We start from the raw sequence: 19648 nt of genomic DNA, 5'->3' as shown, positions 1-19648 counted from the left end.
GTAGTAGAGACAAGGTTTCACCATGTTGGTCAGGCTGGTCTTGAACTCCTGACCTCAGGTGATCCACCCGCCTCAGCCTCCCAAAGTGCTCGGATTACAGGCATGAGCCTCCGCGCCCAGCCATGACGGGGATTTTCTATGCCCTGGAGGTTGATGCAGATCATCGCTCAGATCCCAGTGCCTGTGTTACCACAGGCAAGTTCCTCAACCTCCCTGTGTGTTGGAACAAAGGTCCGTGGTTTGTTGTTGTTTTTTGAGACTGAGCCTCACACTGTTGCCCAGGCTGGAGTGCAGTGGTGCGATCTTGGCTCACTGCGACCTCCGCCTCCTGGGTTCAAGTAATTCTGCTGCCTCAGCCTCCTGAGTAGCTGGGATTACAGGCACGTGCCACTACACCCGGCTAATTTTTATATTTTTAGTAGAGACGGGGTTTCGCCATGTTGGCCAGGCTGGTCTGGAACTCCTGACCTCAGGTGATTCACCCACCTCGGCCTCCCAAAGTGCTGGGATTCCAGGTGTGAGCCACTGCGCTCGGCCAGGCCTCTGATTTTGAGGAAGGAGACCACTCGGGGCAGAATTCCACCCCCTCACTCACTCAGCACACGGTCACCAGCTGCCCTGGGCCCAGCACCACCGAGAATGGAAACCCAGTGACACGGGGTCCCCTCTATCCCCGGGCACCCAGGTGAACTCCAGCCCCACACAAGAACACACAGGAAATGTATGTGTATTTCAAGTGTTTTATTTGCTTTCTGTGGTGTCAAATTTGGGGTCTCCTAGAGCCCAGCCTCAGGCAGAATCCAGCATATCCTTCTCCGCCTGGGGGGTCCAGGACACAGGAGTTTCAGAAAAGGCACTGGCAAAAGTTCTAGGGGGGAGTCAGGGACAAGCCACGCTGAGCCTGGAGGGACCAGACCCTCCTTTGGTGGCAGAAAACACAGTCACCTTTGGCAGGGAAGAGTTTTTTCCTAGAGAGAAATTTAAGACAAGATAAAAACCTGAGATGTTAGAGGAGCCCCCAGAACCAAGCCGGTGCTCCCCTGGGCAGGCAGAGAGTGAACTCGGCTTCCAAAGGCTCAGGGGAGGCTTGCCCGGCCCTCAGCCAGGCTCAGATGCCACAGGCCTTAGCAAGCAGAAAGCCTAATTCAAATCCCTATATGGGATCTCCTTGAGACAGTGTCAGGACACAAAAACCCCCAGGCCCCAGACCCCACCTCTGTGAATGGCTTGGGCCAGACCCTGGTCTGGATCGTCAGGAGCCAGGGCCACCACCCAGTGACCAATTCCTGTCCCTTTTTGTGTGTTCTGTGAGCGCTGGAGAGGCAGGCACTTCTGTGGGTAACCGGGGGGAGGCATAGCGGGGAGAAAGAACAGGAGGAGAAAGGGAATTTGGAGGAGGGGGAGCAGTTTGGGGTGGGACTGGGTCCCTCAAGGCCTGAGAGTCCTCCACCACTCAGCTTGTGACAACTGTCCTGGAAACCAGGGGACAGAGTCTCTCAGCAGGTATGTTCAGCGTCCACCCGGGAATTAGCTTTCCAGACGTGGGCACTGGGCAGCGCCTGCCTCTCCAACAGCCATTCTGCCAAGGGTCTAAATGGAACCCCAGCCCTCGGCCTGCCTCCTCACTGCAAAAACGGGGACGCTTTCCCTCCCAACCAGCAGCCCTGGGCCCTCATGAGGCACTTGGCCCGGGGAAGGGAAATTTAATCCGGATTATAAGAACAAAGGCCTCTCCTGCCCCTCAAGTTAGGATGCTGAGGACGGGCGCCTGCATGGGGCAACCTGGCAAAGGCCTGCCTCCTCGACCATCATCAGCACCCCACGCTGGCCGCAGGATCACGCGGCTCCCAGAGGCCTCAGGATAGAGGCTGGGGCTGCGGAGAATAGGGCTTTGTCCGGCTCTCTCCAAAAGGGACGTCTAGGTTCAGACGCCACAAGAGGCAGAGAGGTCAAAGGCCAACGGTCTAGACAGTGGCAGCCAAAAGGGGGCTGGCTGTGCGGGGCAGATTTCCATGAGCCATCCCCCTCCACCTGGTCACCTCCCCAGGGCACTGGAGTGCAGGTGTAAACATACCAGCTGGTCTTGCTTCCTGGAAGAAACTTCCAAGACTAAAAGGCATCTTGAATCTACTTTTCCAGCTCTCCCATCTGCCCCAGAATGGATACTTTCTGTTCTAGATGTTTCTATGCCAGCAACGAGCAGAAAAGCAGAGCAGGGTTTTTTTTTTTTTTTTTTTGAGACAGAGTCTTGCTATGTCGCCCAGTCTGGAATGCAGTGGCACGATCTCACACCACTGCAACCTCCGCCTCCCAGGTTCAAGCAATTCTCCTGTCTCAGCCTCCCAGGTAGCTGGGATTACAGGCGCGCACCACCCACTCTTGACTAATTTTTGTATTTTTAGTAGAGATGGGGTTTTGCTGTGTTGGCCAGGCTGGTCCCAAACTCCTGGCCTCAAGCGATCAGCCCGCCTTGGCCTCCCAAAGTGCTGGGATAACAGGCGTGAGCCAGTGCACCTGGCCCTTTTTTTTTTTCTTAATTTTGAGACAGGGTCTTGCTCTGTTGCCCAGGCTGGGGTGCAGTAGTGTAATCACGGCTCATTGCAGCCTCCACCTCCCGGGCTCAGATAAGCCTCCCAACTCAGCCTCCCAAGTAGCTGGGACTACAGGTGCATGACACCACAACTGGCTAATTTTTTAAAAAAATTTCTGTAGAGATGGGGTCTCGCCATGTTGCCCAGGGCTGGTTTCGAACTCCCGGGCTCAAGCAATCCTCCCACCTCAGCCTCCCAAAGCACTGGGATCACAGACATGAACCATCTCCAAGATTCCCCTCCTGGCCGAGAAACTACTGCCATCTGGGACACTTCCTCCACACATCTGGTCTGATGGGGAAGCTGTGATTTCGGCCTCCACCCCCTGTCCCTGCCCAGCCCTGCCGCTCCAAGTGGCCTCAGGCTTGTTCCGGTCCTTGATTGGAGCAGGTGGGCTAGGTGGCCCCAAGCTCAGCCCACCCACCTTGAATTCCTGCTTCTTCCTTTCTTTCCTTTCCACTCCATCTTATTTCTTTTTTGAGCTACATCCCCACACACATGCCACTGACCTTCTTTGGGGTGGGGAGGGGATGCTAGGAGCCGAATAAAGGAATAAAAGTGCACAGACTTGGGCATCTTAAAAGAGATGCCATCATCAAGTTGGTCAGGGCACCAGGTGCCCTGATCACCGTCCCTGCACCCCTGTTCCCCGCCTCAGCACCCGCCATGAGGACTCATCAGGGAAGCCCCCCCAATCACTTCTCACCTTTCTCTCCCAGCCTTCCCACCACACTCCTCAGCCTGTCTTTCCACCATTGACACTTGCCACCCCTATTCCTCTTCCCAACACCTGCCAAGTCCCACCCACTTTGCAGACCCTTCCTATGCCACCTGTAGCCCCTACCCCAGGCTCTGAAAATGAGGCAAGAGGGAATGGGACTTGGTCCTCATCTGCTTGCATCAGGATTTTTTTTTTTTTTTTTTTGAGACAGAGTCTTGCTCTGTCGACCAGGCTGGACTACAGTGGTGTGATCATGGCTCACTGGGGCTTCAACCTCCCAGGCACAGGTGATCCTCCTGCCTCACCCTCCTGAGTATCTGGGACCACAGGCATGCACCACCATGTCCGGCTAAGTTTTGTATGTTTTGGTAGATGTGGGGTCTCTTGCCATGTTGCCCAGGCCGGTCTTGAACTCCTGGGCTCAAGGGATTCTCCTGCCTCAGCCTCCCAAAGTGCTAGGATTACAGGTGTGAGTAACCACACCTAGCCCACATGATATTTTAAGCCGAGACCCAACAAAGGTGGAAAAACACACCAGAGAGTGCATAGATGAGTTCCACCAAAAGAAAAATATTTGTAAAAAACTGGGCCACGCCCAGTAGCTCACACCTGTAATCCCAGCACTTTGGGAGGCCAAGGCAGGTGGATCACCTGAGGTCAGGACTTCAAGACCAGCCTGGCCAACATGGTGAAGCTGCATCTCTACTAAAAATACAAAAATTAGCCAGGTGTGGTGACGGGCACCTGTAATCCCAGCTACTCGGGAGGCTGAGGCAGAAGAATTGTGTAAACCCAGGAGGTGGAGTTGCAGTGAGCCAAGATCATGCCATTGCACTCTAGCCCAGGTCACAGTGTGAGAATCCGTCTCAAAAAATAAAAATAAAAAATAACAATGAGAAAAATAAAATGAGCCAAATGTTGTGCATTATGAGGAAGGATGGGATACTGGCTTGACTCGGTAAGGAAATGTGAAACCACTGCAAGAACACAAAGATGACACACACACTCAACAATGAGCAGACAATAGGTTATATCTCTAAGGAGCGATGTCACACAGTGCTTTAAACACAGAGGCGAAATGAAGACAAAAGAAAGATAGAAGTGTGGAGCCCGGGGCAGGTGCTTAGCTCAGTTCAGGCCTGGCACACCCCCTTCCCCATTTTGCCCCTGTCTTGGCTAGACCTGTTTTCTCCTCAGAGGCCCATGGACCAGACCTTGGAGGAATAGAGCAAGATGAAGCCTGAAGTTGTTTTCCACCAGACCTCTGGGTGATCCCTGAGTCTTCAGTTGTTCCCCACATTCAAAAGAGGCCACAGCTTCCCTTCACAGAAGCTGGGGGGACAGATGCAGTGATGTCTCCCACACTCTGGATTTCTCAAGAGCTACCAGGGGTGTGGAGGGGGCATTTCCAGCAAAAAGAAGGCTGGCGTGGAGGGAACAATAGTGTCCCTACTCATTTCCACCTGCCAGTCACAGTCCACACCCACTGCCAGGCACCCACTGCCAGGCGCCCACTGCAAGTCACCCGCCAGCATCCACCTTCCCCTCCAGAGAAAGCCCAAGACTTGGAGAATGTGTTTCACAGAAACCCATCAACCCCATTCCCAAACGATCTAGAAACCCAACAGAGGTAGGAACCACTGCCAGCATCGGAACTGGAGACAAGGAAGGTGAACGCTGAAGAAAACAAAACTCTCAGCTGCTTTAAGAAAGAACTGGGCTGGGTGCAGTGGCTCATGCCTGTAATCCCAGCACTTTGGGAGGCCGAGAAAGGAGGATCGGTTTGAGTCCAGGAGTTCGAGACCAACCTGGGCAACATGGCGAAACCCTGTCTGTATAAAAAATTTAAAAGTTAGCCAGGTGTGGTGGTGCATGCCTGTAGTCCCAGCTACTCAGGAGGCTGAGATGGGAGGATCACTTGAGCCCAGGAGGTGGAGGCTGCAGTGACCCATGATCACACTACTGTACTCCAGCCTGGTCAACAGAACAAGACCCTATCACAAAAAAAAAAAAACAAAAAACAAACAAACAAAAAAAAACACCTAGATGTTGGGAAACCAACAAGATTAGATTCCAACTGTGTCACACTCAGGGAAGCAGTATAGCCACATTCCCCCAGGCCAAAATAGAAACTGATTTCCAGAACGTGCATTTCACTCAATTAGTTTCACTGTGGGGGTCATCCTCTCTCCCTAATGGGCAGCAAGATCTGGCTGAACTTACATCATCTGAGGAAGGTTACATCATCTCATCCCTGCCTGCTAAGTTCAAGGTTACCAGGAAGTGAGATAAAAATCAACTCCTGACTCCTGGGCGAGTGTCCAAAAGCAATCTACATAAAACCCCTTGGCCGCCCGGAATTCCTCCTGCTCAGACATGCCAGGACATGCAAAGCTCTACCAACTGCAGCCCCTGCGCCCCCGTTTTGAGCCCCCCCGCGCCACCCCGCTAAGGAAAACAACAAACTCGTCCCAGCACCAAAACCTTGAAGCTCCAGGCCAGAAGTGGGGGGTTTTCCGCTGCTGTGGAGTTTTACATATTAAAAAAGAAAAGTCAAAAGCAGACAAAATCCGCCTTTCCACAGGTGGCCCTCGTCTCCATGGCGACAGCTCATAGCTCGGTGTTGAAAGGACCACGACCCCCATGGCCACATCTGGGGCAGCAGTCCCACCGGTCGCCTGGCCACGGACCCCATGCCTTAAGCAAGGGGGCCTCATTTTTGGCCCTAAAACAAAGACATGCCATCTTAAGTCCAATTGTTTTGAGACAGAGTCTCGCTCTGTCACCCAGGCTGGAGTGCAGCCGTGCAATCTCAGCTCACTGCAACCTCTGCCTCCCAGGTTCAAGCAATTCTCCAGCCTCAGCCTCCCAAGTAGCTCGGACTACAGGCATGCATCACCATGCCCGGCTAATTTTTGTATTTTTAGTAGAGGCGGGGTTTCACCATGTTGGCCAAGCTAATCTTGAACTCCTGATCTCAAGTCATCCACCCACCCTGGCCTTCTAAAGTGCTGGGATTACAGGCATGAGCCACTGCGCCCGGCCAAGACATGGCATCTTAAGTCCAAATTTCAGGGCAGGAGGCAAAAGTAGCCTCACCCCGGGGGGCGAGTGGGGGGGTGGGGAAGACACTTTTGTTGTTGGCTAAAAAGCCTGCATTTTAACCAAAAGGAATATAAATTACTCTGTGCCCAAACTAGCACTATTGTTTTTTTTTTTAGAAAAAAAAAGAGAGAAGAAAGAAAGAAAGAAAGAAAAAATGCCATATCCCAGGGTGGCCCCAGAAAGGGCCAGGCTGTTGAGCATAGTTCAAGGTCAAGGACTCATTGAGAGGCTTTTAAATTTGGTAAAAGCCAGTCTTGGATATAAAGTGAATTCTGAAATTCCTTCACCAACGGACAGGAAAGCAGGTGAACACGTGGCCCCAGCCATGGTATCGCAGCTCATGGATCCACCACACCAAGATTCTCCCTGGGCATCTGGACCTCCCAGGCTGGCCTCCCTGGTCACGGCAGCTGTGTCCCCAGATGCAGGGAGGAAAATGGGAGAAAAAAAATTTTTCACCACTTCCCTCCAATCAACCGGAGCTTTTGTGGAGAAGGAGGAAGAGGAGGTGGGCAGATCAGAACCTCTCTTCCAGATCAGATCCCCAAGCTGAAGAGCTTGTCTTTTCCTGGCCACACCCCAGAGGGTGGATGTCCCCTCGTGGGGTCCCCAGCAGGATGAGGTCTTAGGGGACCTGAGCGTCCCTCAGTGTTTGTGGCAATAGTTGATTTTGCCCTCTGACTGCTCCAGGAGGCCCAGCATCTCCTCAATGATGGCTCTCAGTGCCCTGCCCAGCTGGTCCGCGTTGTACGGCTTCCCCAGTGGGGGCACGTGGACGAAGGCTGATCGACCGTGACTCTGGTACAGAGAGGTGTAGTAGGTAAAGTCGCAGAGATATCTAAGCCACAGGGCGTGGCGGGTAAGAGAGAGACCAAAACGGGGTCAGAGGGGCAATCCGTAGACCAAGGTGACAGCACCCATCCAAACCTGAGGGAAGACCCCAGCCTCGCCGGCAGCCCACAAGATGGAATAACAGTCTCCTCCCTCCCCAGGTTGGCAAAGATGAAAAAAATCACCAGGGGTGGTGGCACGTGCCTGTAGTCCCAGCTACTCAGGAGGTTGAGGTGGGAGGATTGCTTGAGCCCAGGAGGTCAAGGCTACAATGAGCCATGATTGCACCACTGCACTCAGCCTGGGTGAGAGAGTGAGATCCTGTCTCTTAAAACAAAAAAATAAAAAAACTTGATAACTCCCAGTGCTGTGGCACATGTGGTGAAATGGGCAAAGTGAGCTGTTGCTGGTGGGAATGCACGCTGGTTGTCCCCGTGTGGAAGGCAATTTGTCAGGCTAGTAAAATTATAATCACCCAGACTTTACAACCTGGTATTTCCATTTTTTGTTTGTTTATTGAGACAGGGTCTCACTCTGTCACCCAGTTGGGAGTGCAGTGGTGCAATCACAGCTCCCTATAGCCTCAAACTCCTGGCCTCCAGCGATCCTCCTACCCCACCCTCCTGAGTAGCTGGGACTACAGGTGTGCACCACCACCACCGGCTTTTTTTTTTTTTTTTTTTTTTTGAGACTGTCTGCTCTATTGCCCAGGTTGGAGTGCAGTGGCACAATCTCAGCTCAGTGCAACTTCTGCCTCCTCGGCTCAAGTGATTCTCCTGCTTCAGCCTCCCAAGTAGCTGGGATTACAGGTGTGGGCCACACCACGTCTGGCTAATTTTTGTATTTTTTGTAGAGACAGGGTTTCACCATGCTGGCCAGGCTGGTCTGAAACTCCTGACCTGTAGTGATCCACCTGCCTCAGCCTCCCAAAGTGCTGGGATTACAGGTGTGAGCCACTGTGCCTGGCCCTATTTCCAGTTTTTAATTTATTTTTTTGAGACGGAGTCATACTCTGTCGCCCAGGTTGGAGTGGAGTGTTGTGATCTTGGCTCACTCCAACATCCGCCTCCCGGGTTCAAGCGATTCTCCTGCCTCAGCCTCCCGAGTAGCTGGGATTACAGGTGCCTGCCAGCACGTCTGGCTAGTTTTTATATTTTTAGTAGAGACGGGGTTTCACCATGTTGGCCAGGCTGGTCTGAACTCCTGACCTTGAGTGATTCGCCTGCCTCGGCCTCCCAAAGTGCTGGGATTACAGGCGTGAGCCACCACACCTGGCCTATTTCCAGTTTTTAGATCTACCCTCAGGAACCATCTGCACAAGGGTACAAGAAAGTATAGACAGGGATGCTCCCCACCGTATTATGTATAAAAGCAGGAAAACAGAAAGCAACCTAAAGCCCACTGACAGGGAGTGGCTTAGTAAACTCTGGTTTATCCACACCATGGAATCCTATGAAGCCGTTACAAGGAATGTGGCACAGCCAGAAAAAAATGGAGAACTCTCCAGATGCATGTTGAACGCTCACAAATGAAAACTGAGGAAGAGAATTCTCAGTAAAGTGTGACTTCCGCCGTGTGACTCCATCCACATAAAAGCAAAGCAAAACAAGGCAAAATCGTAAAGCAGCAGGCCAAGTGATGTGTGTATGTATGGAAACGTGTCAGTCAGTAGGAGCTTCATGGTTTCCGTGTCTGCCTTATCAGAGGGACCGCTATGGAAAAAGAGAGGGAATGAGAATTTTTCCCAATTAGACATGAGGATACGTTCTAGAGTTACCTATGATTAAAAATTAATTTTATAAAGAGACTGATGGAAGCTGGGTATGGTGGCTCACACCTGTAGTTCCAGCACTTTGGGAGGCTGAAGTGGGAGGATCCCTTGACTCCAGGAGTTCGAGACCAGCCTGGGCAACATTGCAACACCCTGTCTCTACCAAAAATACAAAAAAATTGGGCTGGGCAGCCGGGCGTGGTGGCTTACGCCTGTAATCCCAGTACTTTGTAAGGCCAAGGTGGGTGGATCACCTGAGGTCAGGAGTTCAACACCAGCCTGGCCGACATGGTGAAACCTCGTCTCAACTAAAAATACAAAAATTTTCTGGGCGTGGTGGCAGGCGCCTGTAGTCCCAGCTACTCGGGAGGCTGAGGCAGGAGAATCACTTGAACCTGGGAGGCAGAGGTTGCAATGAGCTGAGATTGTGCCATTGCACTCCAGCCTGGGCAACAAGAGTGAAACTCTGTCTGAAAAAAAAATTGAGCTGGGTGCAGAGGCTCACACCTGTAATTCTAGCACCTTGGGAGGCCAAGGTGGACATATTGCTTGAGCTCAGGAGTTCAACATCAGCCTGGGCAACATGGTGAAACCCCATCTCTACTAAAAATACAAAAATTAGCTGGGTGTGGGGGTGGGTGCCTGTAATCCCACCTACTCCGGAGGCTGAGGCAGGGGAATCACTTGACCCGGGAGGTAGAGGTTGCAGTGCAACAAGATTAAGCCACTGTACTCCAGCCTGGGTGGGTGACAAAGCTAGATGCAGTCTCAAAAAAACTAAAATAAAATAAAATTAGGCCAGGCGCGGTGGCTCATGCCTGTTATCCCAGCACTTTGGGAGGCCGAGGCAGGCGAATCACCTGAGGTCAGGAGTTCGAGACCAGCCTGGCCAACATGATAAAACCCTATCTCTACTAAAAATACAAAAATTAGCTGAGTGTGGTGGCGGGTGCCTGTAATCCCAGCTACTCAGGAAGCTGAGGCAGGAGAATTGCTTGAACCTGGGAGGTGGAGGTTGCAGCAAGCCAAGATTGTGCCACAATACTGCAGCCTGGCTCCAGCTTGGGCGACAGAGCAAGACTCTGTCTCAAAAAAAATAAAAATAAAAACTAAATTAGCTGGGTTTGGTTGTGCTACCTGAGAGGCTGAGGTGGGAGGATCACCTAAGCCCAAAAAGTCAAGGCTGCAGTGAGCTGTGATTTTGCCACTGCACTCCAGCCTGGGCTACAGAACGAGATCCTGTCAAAATAAACAACTAAATAACAATTCGTTTTCAATTAAAAAAGAGAAAAAAGTTAGCTTTAAAAAGAACTCAGTGGTGCGTGGTGGCTTTTGCCTGTAATCCCAGCACTTTGGGAGGCCGAGGCACAAGGATCACTTGAGCCCAGGAATTCAAGACCTGCCTGGGCAATGTAGCAAGATTCTGTCTCTACAAAAAATACAAAAATTAGCTGGACGTGGTGGTGTGCATCTGTAGTCCCGGCTACTCGGGAGGCTGAGGCAGGGGATCACTTAATCCCAGGAGATGGAGGCTGCAGTGAGCTGTGATTATACCACTGGACTCCGGCCTAGGCAACAGAGCGAGACCCTGTCTCCAAAAACAAAAATCCTGACGGTAAATCCAGGCATTCCTTCTTTCAGTTACTCAACTGCATTGACCAATAGCCACCTTTGAGTTGGACAAGTGCACAGATTAGGGAAAAGTGAGGAAGCTGGTGCTGAGAGGGTATAACTTGGTCTGGGGAGTTGGAGAGGCCTACAAGTCACAAGGAGGTGACTTGTGTTGGAATTAAGACTGGAAAGAGGGCCAGGCATGGTGGCTCAGGCCTATAATCCCAGCACTTTGGGAAGCTGTGGCGGGTGGATCACTTGAGGTTGGGAGTTCGAGACCACCCTGGTGTGGCCAATATAGCGAAACCCCGCCTCTACTAAAAATACAAAAGTTAGCCGGGAATGATGGCACACGCCTGTAATCCCAGCTACTTGGGAGGCTGAGGCAGGAGAATCACTTGAACGTCAGAGGCGGAGGTTGCAGTGAGCCAAGATCGCACCAATGCACTCCAGCCTGTGTGCTACAGAGCGAGACTCCATCTCAAAAAAAAAAAAAAAAAAAAGAAAAAAAGACTGGAAAGAGGTGTTCCCAGAGGAAGGTGTTTTGGGCAGAGGCCATAGGGCGTGCAAAGGCCCTGAGGCTGGAGTGAGCTTGGTGTGTTTGAGGAGCAGGAGGAAGCTGGTTTATGTGTCTGGAGTGCAATGGATGCTGGGTGAGTAGAGGTGGAGCGGGATGGAGAGGTGGGCCAAGGGCCAGGGTTGGAATTTTATTCTATGTGCAATGGGAGCCATAGGGAAGGTCTAGGAACGGAACACATGCATTTATTTATTTAGAGCCAACAGGGTCTTGCTCTGTTGCCGAGACTGGAGTGCAGTGGCACTATCACAGCTCACTGCAGTCTCGAACTCCAAGCTCAAGGAATCCTGTCTCAGCCTGCTATTTTTTTTTATTTGTTCAGATGGGCTCTCCTTATGTTGCCCAGGCTGGTCTTGAACTCCTGGGCTCGAGCAATCCTCCTGCCTTGGCCTCCCAAAGTGCTAGGATTATAGGCGTGAGTCACTGCACCTAGCCCTGATTTAAATTTATAAAAGACCTTTTGCAATAGGTTGAATCATCTCCCTCAACATTCGTGTTCACCTGGGACCTCAGAATGTGACTTTATTTGGGCCAGGTTTGGTGGCTCACGCCTATAATCCCAGCACTTTGAGAGGCTGAGGAGGGTGGATCACCTGAGATCAGGAGTTCGAGACCAGCCTGACCAACATGGTGAAACCCCATCTCTACTAAAAATACAAAAAATTAGCTAGGTCTGGTGATGCATGCCTGTAATCCCAGCTACTTGGTAGCCTGGAGCAGAAGAATTGTTTGAACCGAGGAGGCGGAGGTTGCAGTGAGCCGAGATTGCGCCATTGCACTCCAGCCTGGGCAACAAGAGCAAAACTCCATCTCAAAAAATAAGAATGTCACCTTATTTGGAAAGAGGATCTTTGCAGATGTAATTAGTTAAATTAAGATGAGGTCGGCTGGGCACAGTGACTCACACCTGTAATCCCAGCACTTTGGGAGGCAGAGGTGGGTGGATCACCTTAGGTCGGGAGTTTGAGACCAGCCTGACCAACGTGGAGAAACCCTGTCTCTAATAAAAATATAAAATTATCCGGGCGTGGTGGTGCATGCCTATAATCCCAGCTACTTGGGAGGTTGGGGCAGGAGAACCGCTTGAACCCAAGAGGTGGAGGTTGCAGTGAGCTGAGATCACACCATTGCACTCCAGGCTGGGCAACAAGAGCAAAACTCCATCTCAAAAAAAAAAAAAAAAAAAAAAAAAAAAAAAAAAGAGGGAAACAGTTTGCACCCAGTGGGTGGTGGTGGAGTGGACACCAAATCCTTCCCCCCCACGCGGGAAAAAAAAAAAAAAACACCAACAAAAAAAAAAAAAAAAAAAAAAAAAAAAAAGAAGTCATACTGGATCAGGATGAATCCTAAATATAATGACTGGTGTCCTAATAAGACCACACGGTCACACACAAAGGGAAGAAGGTGATGTAAGGATAGGGGTGGGGACTGGAGTGATGTGTCTACAAGCCAAGGATGGCCGGCAGCCACCAGCTGCAGGAGAGAGGCCTGGGACAGATTCACCCTCAGCACCTCCAGAAGGAACCAGCCCTGCTACCACCTTGACCTTGGACTTCTGACTTCCAAGGCTGTTAGACAATACATTTCTGTTATATGAAACCACCCAGTTTGTGGGTATTTGTTATAACAGCTCCAGGAAATTAACACAGAAACTGACTGCTTGGGTTGGGGTGGAGGCAGCAGGGAGGAAGACTGAGGTGGAGGCTGGGGCAGCATCCAGGTGGGAGATGCTGGGGGCCTTGGTGGGGACTGTGATGGTGGGGAGAAGTGGGCAGATCCATGAGTCCCAGGAGCAGAACCAACGGCACCTGCTACGTACAAATACTTGGCTCTGTGCCTAGTATACACTGAGTGCTTGGTCCAAAGAGGCCAAGGTCAACACGCTTGGCTTGTTCTACACCAGGCTCAGTGGGTGGAAGAAGGAAATCCCCACTCACCCCCACCCCACAGGGCCCTACCTGCCAGCATCCTGCGAGATGGTCACTGACACATCCAGGCCCAACGTGGTGACTCGCTTGCACACAGCATCCATGTCGATGATGGAATCAATGCTTTCAGGCCCGTCCTCCACGCAGCACTGGGAGCCGGGGCAGAAGCGGCAGTTGTCCAGCCCCTTGTAGCCCTTGTTGTGTCCACATTTCTCCAGTGTGACTGTGGTCGCCATGCCTGACACCCCCACGTGCACCACCAGCTGCACACAGACAGGGGCAGGATTTAACATGGCCTGCCCATGGGACTCGGAGGGGTCCCCTGAGGCCAGGGAAAAGGCAGCATCCTTAATGGGCTCTGCCTGGGGTTGTGTTGTTTCTGACCTCTTGCTGCTAGAATAGACCCTGCAGTCACTCTTGGAAAAAAGTATGCCATGTAAGACAGGCAAGAATTTGAAACATGAAAGGCTGTTCACTGCACCTGTTCTTGTTATCGAAATCAAATACTGCAAACAAGCTAACTAGCCATCCGGCGGAGTTAGTTCAATAAATAATGAGCTACTATGCAGGTGTTAAAATGCCAACGCAGTGTTTTTGTTTCTTTGTTGAGATGAAGTCTTGCTCTGTTGCCCAGGCTGGAGTGCGGTGGCATGATCTCAGCTCACTGCAACCTCCCCTTCCTGGGTTCAAGCGATTCTCTGGCCTCCGCCTCCCAAGTAGCTGGGATTACAGGCATGCGCCACCACACCTGGCTAATTTTGTATTTTTAGTAGAGACAGAGTTTCACCATGTTGGCCAGGCTGGTCTCAAACTCCTGACCTCTGGTGATCTGCCTGCCTCAGCATCCCAAAGTGCTTGAATTACAGGCGTGAGCCACCATGCCTGGTCTTCTTTGTTTTTTTAAGAGACAGGATCTTGTTCTGTTGCCCAGGCTGGAGTGAAGTGGCATAAAAATCTTGGCTCACCGCAGTCTTAAATTCCTGGGCTCAAGCAATCCTCCTGCCTCAGCCTTCTGAGTAGCTGGGACTATAAGCATGTACCATCATGCCTAATTTTTAAATTTTTTTGTAGAGATGGGATCTCACTATGCTGCCCAGGCTGGTCTCAAACTCCTAGACTCAAGCAATCCTCCTGCCTCAGCCTTCCAAAGTGCTGGGATTACAGGCATGAGCCACTACCCTTGGCTTGGATAGCCCTTTGGGTTTGTTTTTTTGAGACAGAGTCTTGCTCTGCTGCCCAGGCTGGAGTACAGTGGCGCAATCTTGACTCACCGCAACCTCCGCCTCCTGGGTCCAAGCGATTCTCCCGCCTCAGCCTCCCGAGTAGCTGGGATTACAGGCGCCCACCATCGCACCCGGCTAATTTTTTGTATTTTTAGTAAAGACAGGGACTCGCCATGTTGCCCAGGCTGGTCGCGAACTCCTGAGTTCAGGTTATCCACCTGCCTCGGCCTCCCAACATGCTGGGATTACAAGCGTGAGCCACCATGCCCGGCCTGAAAAGCTCTTTTGAAGACAAGGCTCTGTGGCATTGGTCACGTGATCCGATCAGGAACAAAGCCACCTAAATCCTCCACATGAAAGGTGCCAACCTGTAAGTCCTGATGAGGAAGTGCTGCTCCTTGGCACCACTCACCTGTGGACTGTGCTTCTCCCACAGGGCGGGGATGAGTCTCTGGACTGTTTGGTACTCAACCGGAATCTCGTACACGTGCAGGTCCACACTGTCACCAAGGCCTAGCTTTTCCAGCTCCTGGAACAGAGGAGAGTGGGAGTGTCATGGCCCCAGATGACAGCTATGGGGATAATGCACTCCCTGGGGGTGAAACAAACAGGCCGTTCTCCAGACTCATTCTGCAGGATGGGAGGGGTGTGTGTTCATTTAGTTAAAAGCCCCTCATTTCCTTCCCCACCCTCTTGCCTCAAGGTCTCTCTGTATCACTATGGAAGGTGACATGATTCTATGGTCCCTGGGGTTAAATCCCAGGCTCCTTGGACTCATTCCTGCCTGTGTGACCTTGGGCAATCCACTTAACCTCTCTGAGTCTCAGTTTCCTCATCTGTAAAATGGGAATAACAGAGTATCAGGCCAGGCGTGATGGCTCAGGCCTGTAATCCCAGCACTTTGGGAGGCCAAGGTGGGCGGATCACCTCAGGTCAGGAGTTCGAGACCAGTCTAGCCAACATGGTGTAACCCCATCTCTACTAAAAATACAAGAATTAGCTGGGTGTGGTGGCACACGCCTGTAATCCCAGCTACTTGGGAGGCTGAGGCAGGAGAATCGCTTGAACCCGGGAGGCAGAGGTTGTAGTGAGCCGAGATCAGGTAAGTGCACTCCAGCCTGGGCAACAAGAGCGAAACTCCATCTCAAAAAAAAGGCCAGGCATGGTGGCTCATGCCTGTAATCCTAGCACTTTGGGAGGCCAAGGCAGGCAGATCACGAGGTCAGGAGATCAAGACCATCCTGGCTAACACGGTGAAACCCTGTCTCTACCAAAAATACAAAAAAATTGGCCAGGCGTGGCGGCGTGCGCCTGTAGTCCCAGCTACTGGGGAGGCTGAGGCAGGAGAATGGCATGAACCTGGAAGGCAGAGCTTTCAGTGAGCCGAGATCGCGCTACTGCACTCCAGCCTGGGTGACAGAGAAAGACTCCATCTCAAAAAAAAAAAAAGAGTATCGACTTACCTCACAGGATAGCTTTCAAAATTAAACAAAATTAAATGTGCTCACTCACGCTAACAGTTCTAAGCACAATGTCTGGCATATTTTAAGTGTTCAAATGACATTGGCTGCCGTTATCCTATTACTGTTATTATTTTAGAAATGGGGCTGGGTGCAGTGGCTCATGCCTGTAATCCCAGCACTTTGAGAGGCTGAGGCTGGAGGATCACTTGAGCCCAGGAGTTTGAGACCAGCCTGGGCAACATAGTGAGACCTGGCCTCTACAAAAACTTTAAAAATTAGCTGGGCATGGTGGTGCACACCTGTGGTCCCAGCTATTCAGTAGGCCGAGATGGGAGGATTACCTAAGCGCAGGTGGTTGAGGTTGCAGTGAGCTATGATCACGCCATTGCGCTCCAGCCTGGGCAGCAGGGTGAGACCCTGTGCCCTGCAACAGAGTCTTTTATTTATTTATTTTATTTTATTTTATTTTGAGACGGAGTCTCGCTCTGTCACCCAGGCTGGAGTGCAATGGCGCTACCTCGGCTCACTGCAAGCTCCGCCTCCCGGGTTCACGCCATTCTCCTGCCTCAGCCTCCCGAGTAGCTGGGACTACAGGCACCCACCACCACACCTGGCTAATTTTTTATATTTTTAGTGGAGACGGGGTTTCACCACGTTAGCCAGGATGGTCTCGATCTCCTGACCTCATGATCCGCCCGCCTCTGCCTCCCAGAGTCTTTTATTTTTTTGAGATAGAGTCTCATTCTGTCACCCAGGCTGGAGCACAGTGCTATGATCTTGGTTCACTACAACCTCTGCCTCCTGGGTTCAAGTGATTCTCAAGCCTCAGCCTCCCCAGTAGCTGGGATTGCAGGCACGCGGGATCACGCCCAGCTAATTTTTGTATTTTTAGTAGAGATGGGGTTACACCATGTTGGCCAGGCTGGTCTCAAACTCCTGACCTCAAGTGATTCACCTGCCTTGGCGTCCCAAAGTGCTGGGATTACAGGGGTGAGCCACCGTGTCCAATTTGTAAAAAGAAGCCTCTCCAGTATTCACAAGAGCCAAAAGGTAGAAATAGCACAAATGCCCATCAACAGATGGATAAATGAAATATGGTCCATCCATCCGATGGAATACGATTCAGCCATGAAAAGGAAGGAAGCACTGATCCCTGCTACAATGTAGATGAACTTTGAAAACATGATGCTGAGTGAGAGAAGCCAGACACAAAAGGTATATGATTCCATTGATATGAAATGCCCAGAGCAGGCAAATCCATAGAGACAGGAAACAGACGAGTGGCTGCCACAGGCTGGGGGAGGGGAATGGAGAATGGCTACTGATGGGGACGGGGTCTCCTTTTTGGGTGATGGAATGTTCTGGAACTAGATAGAGATGATGGTTGTGCAACACAGTGAGTGTACTTAATGCCATGCAATTACATACTTTAAAATGATTAATTTGGCCAGGTACAGTGGCTCATGCCTGTAATCCCAGTGCTCTAGGAGGCCAAGGCAGGAGGATTGCTTTAGCCCAGGAGTTGAAGACCAGCCTGGCCAATATGGCAAAACTCAAAAATACAAATTAGCTGGATGTGGTGGCACATGCCTGCAGTCTCAGCTAATTGGAAGGCTAAGGTGGGAGAATTGCTTGAGCCAGGGAGGTGGAGGCTGCATGCAGTGAGCCAAGATTGCACCACTGCGCTATGGCCTGGGCAACAGGGCAAGGCCTTGTCTCAAAAAAAAAAAAAAGAACCAGGCCCAGTGGCTCATGCCTGTAATTCCAGTACTTTGGGAGGCTGAGGTGGGTGGATCACCTGAGGTCGGGAGTTTAAGATCAACCTGGCCAACGTGGTGAAACCCCATCTCTACTAAAAAATACAAAAATTAGCCAGGCATGGTGGCAGGTGCCTGTAATCCCAGCTACTCAGGAGGCTGAGGCAGGAGTATGGCTTGAACCTGGGAGGCAGAGATTGCAGTGAGCCGAGATTGCGCCACTGCACTCCAGCCTGGGTGACAAGAGTAAAACTCTGTCTCAAGGAAAAAAAAAAAGGATTCAACCTGTTTCCAAGTAACTCAGCAGTATCCCAGAAGAAAGTTCAATAATACTGAGAGGTGGCTGAGTACGGCGGCTCATGCCTGTAATCTCAGCACTTTGGGAGGCCGAGGCGGGTGGATCACCTGAGGTCAGGAGTTCGAGACTGCCGTGAGTCAACATGGAAAAATCCTGTCTTTATGAAAAATACAAAAATTGGCCGGGCGCGGTGGCTCACGCTTGTAATCCCAGCACTTTGGGAGGCCGAGGCGGGCGGATCATGAGGTCAGGAGATCGAGACCACGGTGAAACCCCGTCTCTACTAAAAATACAAAAAAATTAGCCGGGCATAGTGGCGGGCGCCTGTAGTCCCAGCTACTCGGAGAGGCTGAGGCAGGAGAATGGCGTGAACTCGGGAGGTGGAGCTTGCAGTGAGCCGAGATTGCGCCACTGCATTCCAGCCTGGGCGACAGAGCAAGACTCCGTCTCAAAAAAAAAAAAAAAATTAATTAATTAATTAATTTAAAAAAATTTAAAAAAAAAAAGAAAAATACAAAAATTATCTGGGCGTGATGGTGCGCACCTGTACTCCCAGCTACTCGGGAGGCTGAGGCACGAGAATGGCTTGAATCTGGGAGGTGGAGGTTGCAATGTGATCCCAGATTGTGCCACTGCACTCCAGCCTCGGCAACAGAGCAAGACTCTGTCTCAAAAAAAAAGACAATTATATTTTTCAAAGGCCCCACCATCCATTCCGTCAACAAACCTGCACTAATTCCCATCTTCACACCACAGAGGTGACAGGGCACACATCATGTAGACCTGTTTCTTTCTTTCTTTTTTTTTTTTTTTTTTTTTGAGATGGCTTATCAAAAATTATTCAGTGGTATGATCTTGTCTTACTGCAACCTCTGCTTCCCGGGCTCAAGAGTTCCTTCTGCCTCAGCCTCCCGAGTACTGGGATTACAGTACTCCCGAGTACTGGGCAAACACCCAACTAATTTTTGTATTTTTAGTAGAGACAGGGTTTCGTCATGTTGGCCAGGATGGTCTTCAATTCCTGAGATCAAGTGATCTAATCTCTTATTCACACACCTGAGAAATCCCATAGTATTTTTTCTTTTAGAGATGGGGTCTTGCTACATTGCCCAGGCTGGTCTTGAACTCCTAGACTCAAGCGATCCTCCCACCTTAGCCTTAGTTGAGACTACAGGCATGTACCACCACATCTGGCTTGTTTTTACATCGATTTTATCTTTTTTTTTTGAGACGGAGTTTTGCTCTTGTTGCCCAGGCTGGAGTGCAATGGCGTGATCTCGGCTCATCGCAACCTCCGCCTCCCGGGTTCAAGCGATTCTCTGGCCTCAGCCTCCCAAGTAGCTGGGATTACAGGCATGCGCCACCACGCCTGGCTAATTTTGTATTTTTAGTAGAGACAGGGTTTCTCCATGTTGGTCAGGCTGGTCTTGAACTTCCGACCTCAGGTAATCCACCCACCTCAGCCTCCCAAAGTGCTGGGATTATAGGCATGAGCCACCATGCCTGGCCTGATTTTATTCTTTTTTAAAAATTGTATTGAGACAAAGTCCAACAGCACTTAAAAGTAAAGTCTTGTTTGGTTTTTTTGAGATGGAGTCTCGTTCTGTCGCCCAGGCTGGAGTGCAGTGGTGCGATCTGAGCTCACTGCAACCTCCACCTTCTGGGTTCAAGCAATTCTCCTGCCTCAGCCTCCCGAGTAGCTGGGATTACAGGCACCTACCACCATGCCCGGCTTATTTTTGTATTTTTAGTAGAGACAGGGTTTCACCATG

The 19648-nt window shown here is 51.0% G+C and overlaps 1 protein-coding gene across 7 annotated transcripts in view; it reads right to left on the bottom strand.

Moving 5' to 3' along the window:
- Window positions 1-724: 724 nt before the first annotated feature.
- Window positions 725-19648, bottom strand: part of PGPEP1 (pyroglutamyl-peptidase I) — a 29727-nt gene continuing 10803 nt past the window's right edge. For 3 of the 7 annotated variants that reach the window (XM_032170143.2, XM_032170145.2, XM_058425438.1), the window contains 3 exons: window positions 14771-14887; window positions 13166-13398; window positions 864-7255 (listed from right to left, as the gene is read on the bottom strand). In XM_032170143.2, the coding sequence (XP_032026034.1) occupies window positions 7063-7255; window positions 13166-13398; window positions 14771-14887 (543 nt within the window). In that variant the 3' untranslated portion in view covers window positions 864-7062. Of the gene's footprint in view, window positions 7256-13165; window positions 13399-14770; window positions 14888-19648 lie in introns of all 7 variants that reach the window. The other 4 variants (XM_032170144.2, XM_032170148.2, XM_032170147.2 and 1 more) reach the window with 4 other exon arrangements.

The sequence above is a fragment of the Hylobates moloch genome, unplaced genomic scaffold, assembly GCF_009828535.3.
Source record: "Hylobates moloch isolate HMO894 unplaced genomic scaffold, HMol_V3 SCAFFOLD_12, whole genome shotgun sequence".
Taxonomy (NCBI): domain Eukaryota; kingdom Metazoa; phylum Chordata; class Mammalia; order Primates; family Hylobatidae; genus Hylobates; species Hylobates moloch.
This window is presented reverse-complemented; position numbering and strand designations above follow the sequence as displayed.